The sequence below is a fragment of the Lemur catta genome, chromosome 12, assembly GCF_020740605.2.
Source record: "Lemur catta isolate mLemCat1 chromosome 12, mLemCat1.pri, whole genome shotgun sequence".
Lineage (NCBI taxonomy): Eukaryota > Metazoa > Chordata > Mammalia > Primates > Lemuridae > Lemur > Lemur catta.
The window spans coordinates 86,119,710-86,134,277 of NC_059139.1; the positions used below are offsets into that span (position 1 = coordinate 86,119,710).

The following is a 14,568-nucleotide window of genomic DNA, read 5'->3' on the forward strand; positions in this document are numbered from 1 at the left end:
AGTGTTTAGAATTCTTAACTATCTTAAATCTCTGAGTCTTCTTTTGGATTTCCTTTAATATCTTTAAGAGGATGACAGCAGAAACCATTTTATTCTCATAAAAAGGAATAAAAATGAGAAATCACAATGAAACGGGCACTGGACCTAGGGTCTGAAGGCCTGGGCTAATCGCTGGCTCTGCGGTTTCTTTGTTCCACCTCTATAAATAAGTCACTTACGCTTTCTGAGTCCTTCAATTCCTCATCTATGAAATGGGAACAAGGATATATAGCTTGATAAGGTTGTTGAAAATGGGATTAATTAAGAAAATTCATGCATAATGGATGTGTAAAACAAAAGACAGATTTAACAGTCATAGTATTATGTAGCGTAAGTCACGAGGCATGCTATACTTTGTTTATGGCTGCTACTATCGAGTATCTGCACATGGCTTTCAAAAAACATTAACTGATTATTGTTATTCTATTCTTATTTGTTATTTAGTAACGCCAGTGAAGGCCATGCAGCCACTTGTGGCTGCATCATTTTAACACAGTAGGAAATCATCTCATGTGTTTCTCATCCTCTTTTCAGTTCACCGTCCTCACCTGCTTCGAGAAAGTCCCAGTGGAAATCTCCAGATGCAGACGATGAGTCTATAGCCAAACACAAAGCAGGAGTCCAAGAAGGGATTCAGGTTCTTGGAAGCCTGTCAGCGTCCAGCCGGGCTAGGGCCAAAGCGAAAGACGAAGATTCTGATAAAATCCTACGCCAGTTGTTGGGAAAAGAAATCTCAGAGAATGTCTGCACCCAGGAAAAGCTGTCCTTGGAATTCCAGGATGTTCAGGCTTCCTCTAGAAATTCCAAAAAGATCCCTCTGGAGAAGAGGGAGCTGAAGTTAGCCAGGCTGAGGCAGCTGATGCAGAGGTCCCTGAGCGAGTCTGACACGGACTCCACCAACTCCGAGGACCCCAAGAGCACCCCTGTGAGGAGGGCTGACCGGCCCCGGCCGCAGCCCATCGTAGAGAGCGTGGAGAGCGTGGACGGCGCAGAGAGCTTACACCTGATGATCAAGAAACACACCTTGACATCTGGACGCAGGTTTCCCTTTGGCATCAAGGCCTCCAAATCCCTGGATGGCCATAGCCCATCTCCCACCTCAGAGAGCAGCGAACCGGACCTAGAATGCCAGTATGCAGGCTCGGGGAGCACTCCCCCAAACCAGCCCTCGGGGGACCCCACTCAGACCAGCCCTGACAGCGCTGCTGCCCAGAAAGTTGCCACGAGTCCCAAGAGCGCCCTCAAGTCTCCATCTTCCAAGCGCCGGACGTCTCAGAACTTAAAACTCAGAGTTACCTTTGAGGAGCCTGTGGTGCAAATGGAGCAGACGGGCCTTGAACTAAGTGGAGAAAAAGATAAAGACAGGGGTAGGATTTTCCATCGGGCCTCCACGAGTAGCGAGTCAGGGGATCAACTGAAAAGGCCCTTTGGAACCTTTCGCTCCATCATGGAGACACTAAGTGGCAACCAGAACAATAACAATAACTACCAGGCAGCCAGCCCGCTGAAGACCTCCACGCTGCCCCTAACCTCGCTCGCAAGGAAGACGACAGACGCCAAGGGAAACCCTGGGAGCTCCGCTGGCAAAGGAAAGAACAAGGCAGTGAGTGCTCTTTGGGGATTATCCTTTTTCTTCCCTTGAATTGATCGTGTGGTTCCTAACCCTGCAGATTGGTGACCTGTGCCACCCTGAGGGAATCCCCAGAAAAATTCCAAAGGGCTGCATGGACAGCCACATCCGTGTGTTGCTACTGACATGTCAGGTTAGAGTATATACCCCTTGCTCTTCCTTCAGCAAATACTCCCAGAAAGGTAAATAAGTCACAGGAGAGTATATTCTGGTCCCTAAATTTCCCTAAATGGCTTAATCCTTGAGTGTTAAGGGTCCTAGACTGGGAGGCATTTCTACAGGATGAAACTACCAATCAATGCAAAATCAAGGTCCTTCGTTGGCACCGATTCTGTCTTAGGAAGAGTTTGTTCTCTTCATGTGACTGGGTAGTTTATTTTCAGGCCCAAATTAAAAAGCACATAAATAGAAATTCTATTTTTAAAGACTTAGCTATTCAACTTTGGAGTGACCTTTGAAATGAATACACCGCAGGGACCTCCACATGGGCATTTTACAACACAGACCCCTGAGTGTTGATTGGAGCCTATAGGAGTCTGAAGCGCTTGCCAGTCCACAGGGGATGGCAGAGTGTGCCACGAACTACATTTTATATTATAATTGAATCTACTGGAAAACCACACACTATAATCTGTGACTTACATCCAGTGAATCAGAGATATGAACATCTTTTTAGGCAGTGTTTCCTGCATGCTCTATGCTTGCCATGCTATTAAAAAATGGTCTAGAAGCCAAAATGAAAAACTCTTTGTGGAATGGGATGGCTCAGATCATGTGTCACGCAATCTAGATAAACCACCCAGAGGAGTGTTAGAATCTTCATAACTTACTACTTGCTATAATGTTAAAAGCCCATTACAGTGAGGTCTAAGAACCGTCCACATTCTTTTTGCAGCACCCAAATCAAGTTTTAGTTAGTATTCCTCTAAATAATTGAACATCAATTTTAAATTAGACATCAATTTTCTCTGTAAATTGTCCTTGTCATAAAGGACTTTATCATGTATTTGTTTCATCAGGAAAAGGCACGCTTGAGCTGAAGACACCAGACTTTTTGGTTTAAATATATCAAAACTGAAATTGCTCAAATAAAACTTTTCCAAGTAACTTAATGGGTCCTGTCGCTCAGTAGTGAGAGAAGAATCCTCTCAACAGGGCCCGTGCTCCTTAAAGCATACACTAGGCTGCTGTCCTCTAATCTCCCTCCTGCATGCTTCATGTGTTTCGGGGCTTGTGCATGTGCTGAGCTTGTTGCATGTTTTCCGATGATTTTTAATTGCGCCTCTCTAGGAGATGTACAGCAGCTGCATCAATCTTTCCTCTAACACGCTGGCTGAGGAGCGTCTGCGTAACTCTGCACGGTACGTGGCTTAGTGGCTGCGTGGTATGGCGCTGCCAAGCCTTTGCCTTCAGTTGCATGAGCTTTTACATTATGGACCCGGAACACCTTTCCGCAGGGGATGACACCAAGGAAGAAGAAAATTACAACTGTTCCCTCAAACAGCAGCAGGCACAGACGGGTAACTGGGTCTTAGAATGGCTGCTAGTCCTCCACTGGAGGGGCTTCACTCCAGCATCAGTCAGGAGAATCTACTCAGTCCGCAAACTTGCTGCATATCCTAGTTGACTTTGGCTTTCAGTCTTTGTTTTACTGGAGTCAAGTACCAAGTAAGTATTGAAATCAAATTTCCTGTCATGGTGGAATGAGTCAGCCTCCAGTCAGAATCAGAACTTTGAAACAGAGCTGGAGTTTTATTTCAGTGCTGATTATAGACTGAAAGCTCCTTTCGTCACCATTCTGCTGATCTCAGGAGAAGCAAGGCCCTGCTGTTCTGGAATTTCTCTAGCTTAGCATTATGAACCGCGATTCCAGGCTCTGAGCAGTCTTAGGAGTTCACTCCAATAAAGCAAAGGTCTTTCTCAAACTAAATGTTTACTATTCAAAATGCGTGGACCGTGTACATAGAAGAGAAGGGATCCCGTCCCCAGTGAGTGGAGCACCTCGGTGGGCACCGTCCTCCTGCAGCGTAGCTTTCTTCCTCCCAGAAGAATATGCTCAGTTTGCGGACAGGACAAGGCAGGAAACGGGAGGAGGAGAAAGAGAGCAGCCAAAGGGGGGTCTGTGTAGTCAGTGTCTCTTAACTGGTGTATTTCAGAAGAGGTAAACCTCCAAACCCATTTTACAAGACTATAGCTTCTAAGCCATTTAAACTAACTGAAAAATCATGACATGCCATTCAGTACTCTTCCAAAATCCTCCAAAGAATTTGGAGGCGGTGGTGTGGGTGCATGTGTTGTGGGTGTTAATTTTAGTTAAGAATACTAAGGTGCAAAGAAGTAACGCTCCTTTCCACCCCCCCCCCCCAAATCTAATTTAATCTGCTCTAGATCTTTTTTCAGGCTACAGGGAAATTAAATCTCAGTCATTTTCGGGGATGCCCCTAGGGGTCTCATTAATTCAGTATGTTAAAGGAAGAGCCTTGGAGCTTCAGTATTTACTGGTCACCAGTGGTCTGCTTGGGTCAGGCTCACATGTTGCCCGAAGCCAGGCGTCTGGACTGCTTCCGGCCACCCTGGGGCAGGAATCTTGGCCAGTGCTGAGGACCCAATGCCTGGGGTGGGAAGAGAATAGGAAAAAAAAAAAAAAAAAACCCTCCCAGACATTGATATTGGCCCACTTCTGTTTCTCCTAACTTAGGTTCCCCACCCATACTATTCTCTGTCCCCATCTTGGGTTCTATGTATCTTCTGGCCCCTGGAAAATTCTGCTTTTGTTCTTCAACAGAAGTCACCAGCCATACCCTGAGGCAAGGAAGCACAAAGATTTGGCAAACTCCCTGAGAGGGAGAAGGAGAATCCCTCTCTTTTCTTCCAGGCTCCTACAGCAACTGGGAACAAGACAATTAGTATCACAGTAGATTGCCCTGCCAGAAATACTTGATTCTAGCAAGGGAACAAAGCTGAGCAATCTACAGTAATAGGATTACAAAACTCAGAGCACAAAATGAGGTCATGAGGCTACTCAGTTATCTTACACTAGGTTAACACTTTCCCATTCAGCCTAAGGAACAGTCAGTTTTGAACCTATCAGATTCACTGGCTTTACTTATTAGAATAATAGAGTTTAATTTCAGCAGTACACACTTAGAAATCCCAAAGTAAAAGTATTCGGTGTATTTAAATAAGCATTTTGACCTCTTCCCTCACTACCTCATAAATTAACCTATACTTTGTCACGGTTTTCGTTTGGCATGTATTTCCATAGAAAGTGGAAACCCTAGTTCTTTCATGCTAGACAGGCTTCTCTGATTCACTCATGATCATACAGAGGTAGAGAGGACTGGCCTGGTTCACTCCTTAGATAAAGCAAGGTTGGATCTCTCTAGTTAAAAATTTCTTAAAGATTCCTCTCAGAAATTAAGACTAGAGGGTGTATAGGGGCCCAAAAAAACACCTAATTTACTGTTTGCCTCCTTTTGCCTATGGGACCCCCACTGCAGGAAGGAAGGGAACCCAAATATTCATCTAAATGACTTCAAATCTTGGCCTGAGAATTTGCTTGAAGGCCAAATGGTCCCTCTCAGGTAGCAGGGATTGCCCAGGGTCGTATGACTTTGGAAGCTAATGTTAGTCATTGGGTTGGAGTTGACACCAAACATTATTGCCACTCAATGGCCCTTTCAGCATAGCCCTGGGAAAAGGAGTGGAGCAACGGATCCCAGTTCCAAGGACACACTGGGATTCCATCTTAGTTCCTAAGAAATTTTTATTTTTCCTTTTAAAGGAAAACTAGAAACTATAAATAAAACATTTTAAAGAATGTCAGCTCTGTGAGGGGGTTCTGTTTGCCATTTATTTTTCCAAATTGGTCACAGCTTGATAGCAAAGAATCTAAATTTCTTTTGAATGCCCTTTAAAATTAGATTCAACTCTATTACTTTGAGCAGCTTTCCCACTGTGATTCAACTGCAGAGGATAAGTTGGCTGATAACTAGCAGCTTCATCTCCACTTTATCTTACAAAGGACAAGTTGGTTTTAAGTTATTACAACTCCAAGGAATGTTTGCAATTACTGGTCTTAAAATGCCAATGAAACATTCGTCTCCCGGAGTTTAAGTCCTTTTGAGATCTGTAACACGTGAAGTGAGCACTTACTGCAGTTGTCAGTAGGCACAGGGTGTTAACCCCTGGCCACCACCAGTCACACCCTCTCTGACCACAGTGGCACTGTTGCCTGAGGGTTAGCACCAGGAAACTTCTAATCCCAGCACCAACATTAGCATAGACTCCTTAAAAAGACATTAAGCAATAAACACCATTAGTGTGGGTTTTACTGCTGAGGAATTAGCCACCCTGGGAATTATATATCCAGAGCCAAGAGCTACTATCAGATACGTTGCATAGATCTCACAGTGGTTCACCAGCCACTTCAAAGAGAGTGGTCTGCTTAGCCTGTGGTGAGGTGACGTCTACTATGGCAGCAATCATCTGCTGTGCCCAGTAGAAGGTCAGAGTTTAGGATATCCTTCCCCTACCCCCAGCACACACAAACACACATTTCCTTCTTGTCAGGACACCATACTTAATAGAAGAATGAGCAAAGAGGTGGAAGACACTGGGAAGTAGGCGTGGGGCCCTGGCTGAAACCTGGTCCCAGTCAGAGCGTATCTTCAGCCCCACTGCATGGCATTTACAGAATCATAACGGGAAAATACAGCCAGCACAGAAAAGAGCCCCTGATGCTGCTGAACAAATGTGTCCTTGCCACAATTTTTCTGTATATAATCAAATAACCACATTTTAATCTTGCCTTAATTTTTGACTTAAAATGTTAACCTTATTTTTAACCTGTACACTGGACTCTTAAAGGGATCATGGTATAAGTACTGAGCCGTGTAGGTGTGTTACCGTGCTATCCAGATATGTGTTGAGTGCCTCATTCTAGAGGCAGACAGAATATTACCAATTCAACAGTGCAGAAAATTGTATTAAAGTGCTGATACTAAAAGGGTATTCAATAGAGTAGCTGGTGTTTAACACAATAGGCATTTGAGTTTCAGCTCAGAATCCATAGTTTCAAGTTCCAAGCCCTGATCTGAAGTATGTTTTTCTGTATTTCATTTCTAACCTAACTGGCACTGGAGTCCAGGGCCAACCAGCCAGGTCCCTGGTGGGGGGGTGATTGCCTCAGCTGCAGACACTCCTAGAGCTGCAGTTCTCCTCCCCCCATGCTTCCTCAGGTGTTCTGTGCTCTCTGTGCAACTCCTGCCCTGCCCAGCCCCAGCTCAGCCTACCCAAGGGTTTTAATTAGTTTCAGAAGGAAAACTCTTCATACTAAAGCTTTGTGCCTATACCTTGGAGGAGAGGGGGAGACTCCACTCTAGAACCATTTCTTCACATGAGTTAAGTGACCGTTTCTTCTTAAAAACAGGCCAAGGTTTGGGATGGTCTTTGGCCTTTGTGTAGTAAATTACAGGAAATTGTCTGCTAATAAGGTAGATTATTGTGTGTAGAGAAAAATGCCCAGGTTTGGGGCAATAGTTAAAATGATCATCTTTCCAATGTCTAAGCACAACTTAGCAAACTCTTTATAAAGGCTGGCAGAGTTCCCAAGATTAATGCAGTTTTTCAAATGGAGTTGCTTTTCATAAGCTCCTTATGCACTCTGGGAAAAGGAAAAGGCATGTTTCACCACAAGAAGACAGTGAAACCAAGTTGAGTATCAGGGTGTGATAAGTTGAGATACAGAAAATGCTATTGCAAGGGAGACCCCATGTACTGTCTTAAATCACTGCCCTGGGAGGGCAGGAAACGCACGTGTGGAACTTGTGAACACACACGAACCAGTGGTAGGCGGGTACAGAGAAGAGACCTGCCTTGGAAACCAAAATCATCCCACCAGAGCGCCTTCTCTCAGCATGCTAAGCCTGGTTTCAGGGGGTCAGAAAACCTAAGAACAAACAATTCACTTCACCTCTACCCTCCTTTCCTCGCTCCCCAAAGTTCGAATTTTGAATTGTGTGACCTCAAAGCAGATACATGTTCTGTTAGTGTCACATGAATATTTGCATCACACGTCTGCCACCACTGGGAGCATCTTTGTACATTAAAAGAGCAGAGCCTCTCTATAAACACTCAAATCTGGAGTTTTAAAGAAGCAATAGGTCGGTCGAGGTTTAAAAATACCAAACAGAGACTCTACCCAGCCACTGCCACCCTCCTGTACCCTCTAGCATCACTGCCCGGGTGGTCCCTGGTGCTCTGCCTTCCTGAACACCGCACCGAGAACAGGGTGTGTAATCTCCCTGAACACCGTATCCCTGGATTGCAGGGCCGTTCATTTCAACACCACTTTCAGCTCTGCGCCTCTCCTTGTGCTGTGAGAAGATAATGCATGGTCCCTTCCCTCAGGGAGATCATAATCAAGAGAGAATTAAAAGAGGATACAATTAAAACTTGGCAAGATCCATGGAAGGTATGAGAGTTTGATGAGAGCAGGGACCCTGGATAGCACCATAATAGGTCCACTTGCAGCCCCAGTGTCTAACTTGGTGCCTGGTGCATGGCAGAAACTTCACAAATATTTAGGGAAAGGCAAAGCCAGAAAGAAGAAAAGGAGAAAGAAGAGGAAAAAAGAAATAAGAAACAAACAAAAAGGACTGAGCCTCTCATCCCACCCGGGTGTGGGGAGAAAATAGTGTGTCTCTTATCAATCTAGGCCTTCTGGGCACAAGTCTACGTAGCTACCTACAGTGAGTTTCAGTTTGGGAACTTCGAGTACAAGTTTTCATACTTTGAACCAAAATCCCATTTTTCAGTAGATGGGGCTTATAGCAGTGCTCTCAGTAAAGCCCTGAGGGAGATCACAAGAACAGCAAGATCTCCCTGTGTTGGTTACCAGCGGAGCTGCAGTGCCCGCTGTGGGCCGTCTTACACTGCTCCGTGAGCTGCTGCCTGGTCACCGTGGGCTATGGAAACGTGGAACCCATGCCTAGATGAGTCAGCAGCTAGATTGCTTCAAAAACTATTATTTAAATTTAAGTCTTTTCTCCTTTCCAATTTTGGTCACTCAGAATGTGATTTCATATCCAAAACCGAAATCGAGGAGCAGCAAATTATCTGAATAATTCATGCCAGAATCACCCGAACACTTTTGTTCTTTGAATACTGGTAATTCAGTACTAGATAATTGAAGGGCTCAGGGAGGATTGAATTATCCTGATAAATGCCTCAAGTTAACATTTTACTTGCTAAAGACTCAGCTGCAATCATGCTAGGTTTTGTCCTGCAGAAAGGGCGCTCAAACTGTTTTTTATTTCAGCACCCTTTAAATTAAAGCAGAAATGCCTCATCAAAGTCTAAACTACATTATCCTTAGACTTCTTTTTAACTTTTTATGTTAATTTTTTGTCAAAGTAGTATACGTATACTAGTGATACTATTTAGTATACTAAAATGCTAGTATTAGCATTTTAACAAAAACTGGCTTCCCCTGTGCCAAATCCACTCCATTCCCTATCCTCACTCTCCTGAATCAACCATTTTCTTTCCCTTCAGATGTTTCCTTTTGGATTCTCTATTTCTAAATAACATGCCCATGCAGATTTTCAGTTTCAGATATTACCCCTGTTGTCTACGGGCATCCTACTAATGAAGATAAAAATAATGATAGAACTCATAAACAATTATAAAGCACTTAAAATGTCCCAGAGAATATATCAGGCACTTTACACATATTTACTATTTTAATCTTCACAATGACACTATATGGCAGATATTATTATTATCCAAATTTTGCATATTGGAAACTGAGGCATAGAATGATTGCATATTTTGCCCAAGGTTACATAGTAATGATGATCATAAATTGTGGAGCCAGGATTTGAACTCAGTCCTTGTGGCTCCTAAGTCCATATTCTTAACAATGTACCAAATTAATCTAGTTCTATGTTAGCATCCAACACTGCTCACACACACACATACCCCTACTTCCTCTTCCTCCCCCTACCTCCAGTGATACATAATGGTTGTATCACTGTTTAGGGTTAAATCAGTATTTGGTGTTTATTATTATAATGATTATTTAAATAATAACAGTGACTCTCTGTGTTGTGCTATATTACATTTTCTTTCTTATACAACTTTATGTGTCCTCTGGAAATAATTTTGATTTCTCAGTTTATAATTCATTTCTCAACACTCTGCTGAAGACACATTCAGACAGCTCAGATGTCTCTCAGTTTCTGTCTGTTCATGGAGGCCCCCTTTTCCCTCCTGCTGCCATCCGTACTTCTGCCATCTGGCACTGCTGCACAACTGTCATCCTGGCGTCTCCCACATGCACCATCCTGAGAATTCCCTTTGCTTCTCCCCTGTCTATACTCTATTTCCTGAATCTGTCTTTTCCTTTTATTTGGTTTATTCTCATGCTTCAGTAAATATATCTTCCCACCCAAGGAAGGTGAACAGGTGCTAAATTTTTTGAGACCTTGCATGTCTGAAAATATCTTCAATTTACTGAATTAGGAGTGTTTGGCTGGGTATAGAATTCTAAGTGAGAAATTATTTTCTCTCAGAATCTTGAACACATCATTTCATTTTCTTTTGCTTCCAGTGTGTCTATTGAGAAGTCCCATTCTTCCCTGCTAGTCTTTTGGAAGCTTTTATGATTTTCTCTTTAGTCCCAATATTTTGATTTCTTGATGCTTTGCCATAATATGGGTTTGTTTTCATTCCTGGGCTGCAGGCACTCAGCAGGCTTTTCAGTCTGGAACCATAAGTACTTCATTTCTGAGAAATGTTTGGTATAATTTCTTTGAAAATGTTCTCACCTCTGATTTCTTTGTTTACTCCTTCTGGAAATCCTCTTATTCTAAAGTTGGACACACTAGGCTGATCCTCAAATTTTCTAACTATTCTTCTCTATTCATACTTTGGCTTTTTCTAGTTTGACTTTCTAGGATATTTACTGAAATTTACCTTCCAATTTTGCTTCTGAATTTTTTGTTCCTGCTGTAAGAATGTTTATTTCCAATATTACTTTATTGGTTTTCTGTTGGTTCCTTTTTTATAGCATTTTATATGAAAATCTTATTTAAATTTTTACAATCAAATACAAATATAAATGTATATCCTTACCTTTCCTTCCTTTTTACAATAAAGGTGGCATACTGTACACAAAGTTTTGCCTCATACTTTTTTCCACTTACCATGTTTGAGGTCTATATGTATTGGTATATGGAGAACTTCATTCTTTCACATAGTTGCTATCACCTTCAGAAGTACATGGTGCTCTTAATTCCTGGGTCTTGCAATGCAAATCAGTCTGTTGGGTTCCCTGTGAGCTTAGGTTTCTGCTTTTCCTGCCCTGCTAAGTCAGTTCTAATGTTCATCCACCTTCCTACCTCTGAAATATTATTTTCATTTTGTCTGTTATCATCTCCTCTCCCATTTCCTTTATTCATATAGATTCATGCCTTTTTTATTTCCTTATTTTCATTTTACTGTTGTTTTGCAAGAAAGAGATGATAAATTTGTGTATTCAACCCATCATGTTTAATGGGAATCCCTAGGACATCTTTTGAACAAGTAGTTTTTTTCCTTTCACCTTTTTCCCTTTCCCTTTCTTGCCCATGAACAACTCTCTATAGTTATATTCAGAGGAAAAATAAGAACTATAACTTTCAGATGATGATCCAATATATACTAGAACACTGAAAATAGGCTACACAGTCTTTGTGAGCAAGCACAGTTTTGAGACCAGCAAACCACACGTGGGGGTCTCCTGCATCCAAGTGTGGCCTCATGTTAGTGAGTACAGTTAAGAAGCAGTTTGTTCTTGCCTGGTGTAGCAGCAAGAAGTAATTTAGTAATATATAGGCTTGCCCACCCACAGAACATAGCTGCTCTCTGGAAGATTTGATACCCAGAATCAGACTAATATCTCATGAAAATGAACACACCTGCCCAGAGGAAAATTCAGTTAAAAAGCAAAGCTGTTCCACAGTTTGAGTTTGTGCTGTTTTTCTGCAGACTTACTAGGTATCAAGTATTGAGGGGAAAACAGCATCATTGTCTCCTAGTTTCTTCTTTTTCCCATAGATTTACCTACTTGTGGTCTTTCTATGTGCTACTACTCAGTAATCACACAAAGAAAAAGCATTCTTCAAACTTGTAACACTCAAGCTTATTTGGAGAATAAAAAGTGTCACCAGTAAATCCATATAAATATAAATATTTTTTGTTTCCAGTAGACCAGTCGTACTATATTTCCTGTTTGACTTTTAATAAGATTTTCTTGACTATAGAATGCGTGTATTTCAGTCAGTGTGACTGAAAAAGCACTTCCATAACCAAATTAAAAAATGTTCAGCAAGTGTGTGTTATTACATGATGATTGCTTTTATTGTTTAAAGAGTGGTTTATATGAAAAAAGAATAATTTGCCTATTGGAATGAAGTCTTCAGTGTGGTTTGTGTGAAGATAATTTCCATTTTTGGTGAGCTGTTTAGTGGTATTGTTTTGTAACTTGACCATAGTTTTATCTAATTTTGGCTTGTGGTTTCTCTTCTGCTTAGGCATAATGACATCAATAGAGAAATGAAGAAATCCTACAGCATAAAGCACATTGCTGAGCCAGAGTCAAAAGAACTCTTCTTATAAATCCAGTTTTTGTCTCCCACTGATGCCCTTTGGACACCATTGGAAATTTCTGGACTATTCTCTGTAGAAATAGAACCATGAGAACAATGCCTCACCAGCAGAACAACAGAATATCAGGATGCCTTAAATTTATAGTAGTAGACTATATAAGATGCATTTGGGGTAATATCTGTATATACAACTTGTTTTTTTAAAGAGATGCTGTTTAAAAGCATGACTGGGCAAATGTATGATTTTTAAGATTGGATTGATTCAACCCACCCACAGCACATTCACTAAGCCACTGATGCCATTTGTATTTCCTCAGTTGCATGAGTATTTGCTAACGTTGATTGAACTTCCTTTTCCCCATGATATGGGCAGATTTGGCTTAGTTCCTCAATGAGACCAGGTCAGTGGTATTGTTTTCTGCCAAGAGTGTTTTTTCTGTCATTTCTACTTTTTGTATAAAGGAAATAAAACAATGTTAACAGCCACCTATAAGCTTGGGGCACCTACTTTCTAACAAATCTGTGATGTTCTGATTTTTAAGGGGCTTTGCAAATATTTGATGTCAGGAACAAACTGCCCAGTTTAGCTGTTTTCCCACAAGGGTCAAATAAAACATTCTATATTTCATTAAGTACTAAAGGATCAGACAAGTACATAAAGTAAGTCAATTCCTTCTGCCTTTTCAAGTCGCAGCGTTGACATGGGAAAATACTAAGGACAACTAAGGATTTAGCCACTTCTTGGGTCACTTTTTTCTGCCTTTAACACATTATGAGGCCCGTCTAATCCCTTTAGGAGACAGTGTGGAGCCCGGGTTCATAACAGCCCTATTGTTGATGCAGCTCTTTCAATTTATGTAAGCAGTAAGTTCCAGAAGGTTTCCTCCTATCATGTAAAAATATATTTCTGGTGAAACTTCAAGAGTTTTATTTTCAAAGTGTTGGCATGGCCTATAAGAGGCCTGTCAAGTTTCCGTTTGCAAGTAGAATGTATTCTTACCCGTCACAGGGAGTGCTATATGCTACCACAGTTGCTAGCAATGTCACTGCAGTCAGATCAGTCAAGTGTGAGCCATTCATATCCTGGCGCACAAAGCAGACCAAATTACTGAATTAGGAGATTGTCTCCCATATGTGTGTCATCTGACAGACTTGGGCCGGATAAGATGCAAGGTACAGAAGGCAGCTATAGGCAAAGAAGAAGGAGCTAGTAACTGAGTGCTTTTTATGTACCAGTGGTGGTGATATTACTGCTCCCCTTTTATAGATTGGAAAATTAAACTTTGGAAAGTTTAAGTCCTATTTCCAAGGTAACACTACCAGTAAACAACATAATTAGACTTTGGTACAGGTTTACTTATTATCTGCAATACGCTGGTGACCCTACACTACGCCGTCTCCTTTGCGTGTTCACCACTAGACTGGCATGCAGGAAGGCTGAGTTCTGTTGTCAGCTTCTCTTCAGGACAATGCTCTGATCTCAGGCAGGGGACATGACCTCCTTGAGAGATCTGCAGAGGGGCAGATTGGCCCACCTACATGTCTGGGAGGCAGGTTGCTTTCAACTTGCAGAGCAACACATCTGTGAATTTCAGTTCGTACGCTCTGTCCTTGCTTGGGTCCGTGAGTTGCTGCTGTTAGAGCCCGGGGCCATGTGTGCTTCTGCGTTTCTCACACGGCCTTTTCCTCAGATGAGATGCCCTGTCTATAATTTTTGTCCCCTTGGCCTTGTCTGCCCTCTTTGATTGTCTCTTCACATTTCAGTGCTGTGTCCTATTGCTTGAGATGCTAATGGAGACTGTGCAGCAAGGACATGAGAAATGCGGATTCCTGGTTGTGTGCTTGGTGCAGACGAGGTGACACTAGACTCACACAGTAAGCCAACATTTGGCACTTGGCCCAAAATGGGGCCTCAAAGAAAGAGGACCCAGAGAGTGTTCTCCATCACCCAGAGGCACCAGGTTTGTTCTTACACAGTGTTTTTAAACAGGAAAGATGAATGAGGGTGGGCATTCTGCAGAGATTTCACAAGCCAGACAGAGTTCCCAATTAAACATAGTAAAGAAAATTTCAAGAGTTTAAAAGAGAGAGATGCTACCTTGACCTAGAAAACTCTGTCAATGCAATTGTTTAGTGATGTTAGCATTTTAGATCTCACAGTATTAAGTAGAGAAGAGCAAATAATAAAAAAGGCAAAATAGGAGAGTTGAACAGATTCAGATCAGGAAGGCTGCAAGGCAGTGTTTA

At 42.1% G+C, this 14,568-nt stretch overlaps 1 protein-coding gene across 2 annotated transcripts in view; it reads left to right on the forward strand.

Moving 5' to 3' along the window:
- LOC123648042 (synuclein alpha interacting protein) overlaps positions 1-12,807 on the forward strand; it is a 145,093-nt gene extending 132,286 nt beyond the window's left edge. For both annotated transcript variants that reach the window (XM_045565753.1, XM_045565755.1), the window contains 3 exons: positions 574-1,642; positions 2,960-3,030; positions 12,247-12,807. In XM_045565753.1, the coding sequence (XP_045421709.1) occupies positions 574-1,642; positions 2,960-3,030; positions 12,247-12,331 (1,225 nt within the window). In that variant the 3' untranslated portion in view covers positions 12,332-12,807. The remainder of the gene's footprint in view (positions 1-573; positions 1,643-2,959; positions 3,031-12,246) is intronic.
- The last annotated feature ends 1,761 nt before the right edge of the window (positions 12,808-14,568 follow it).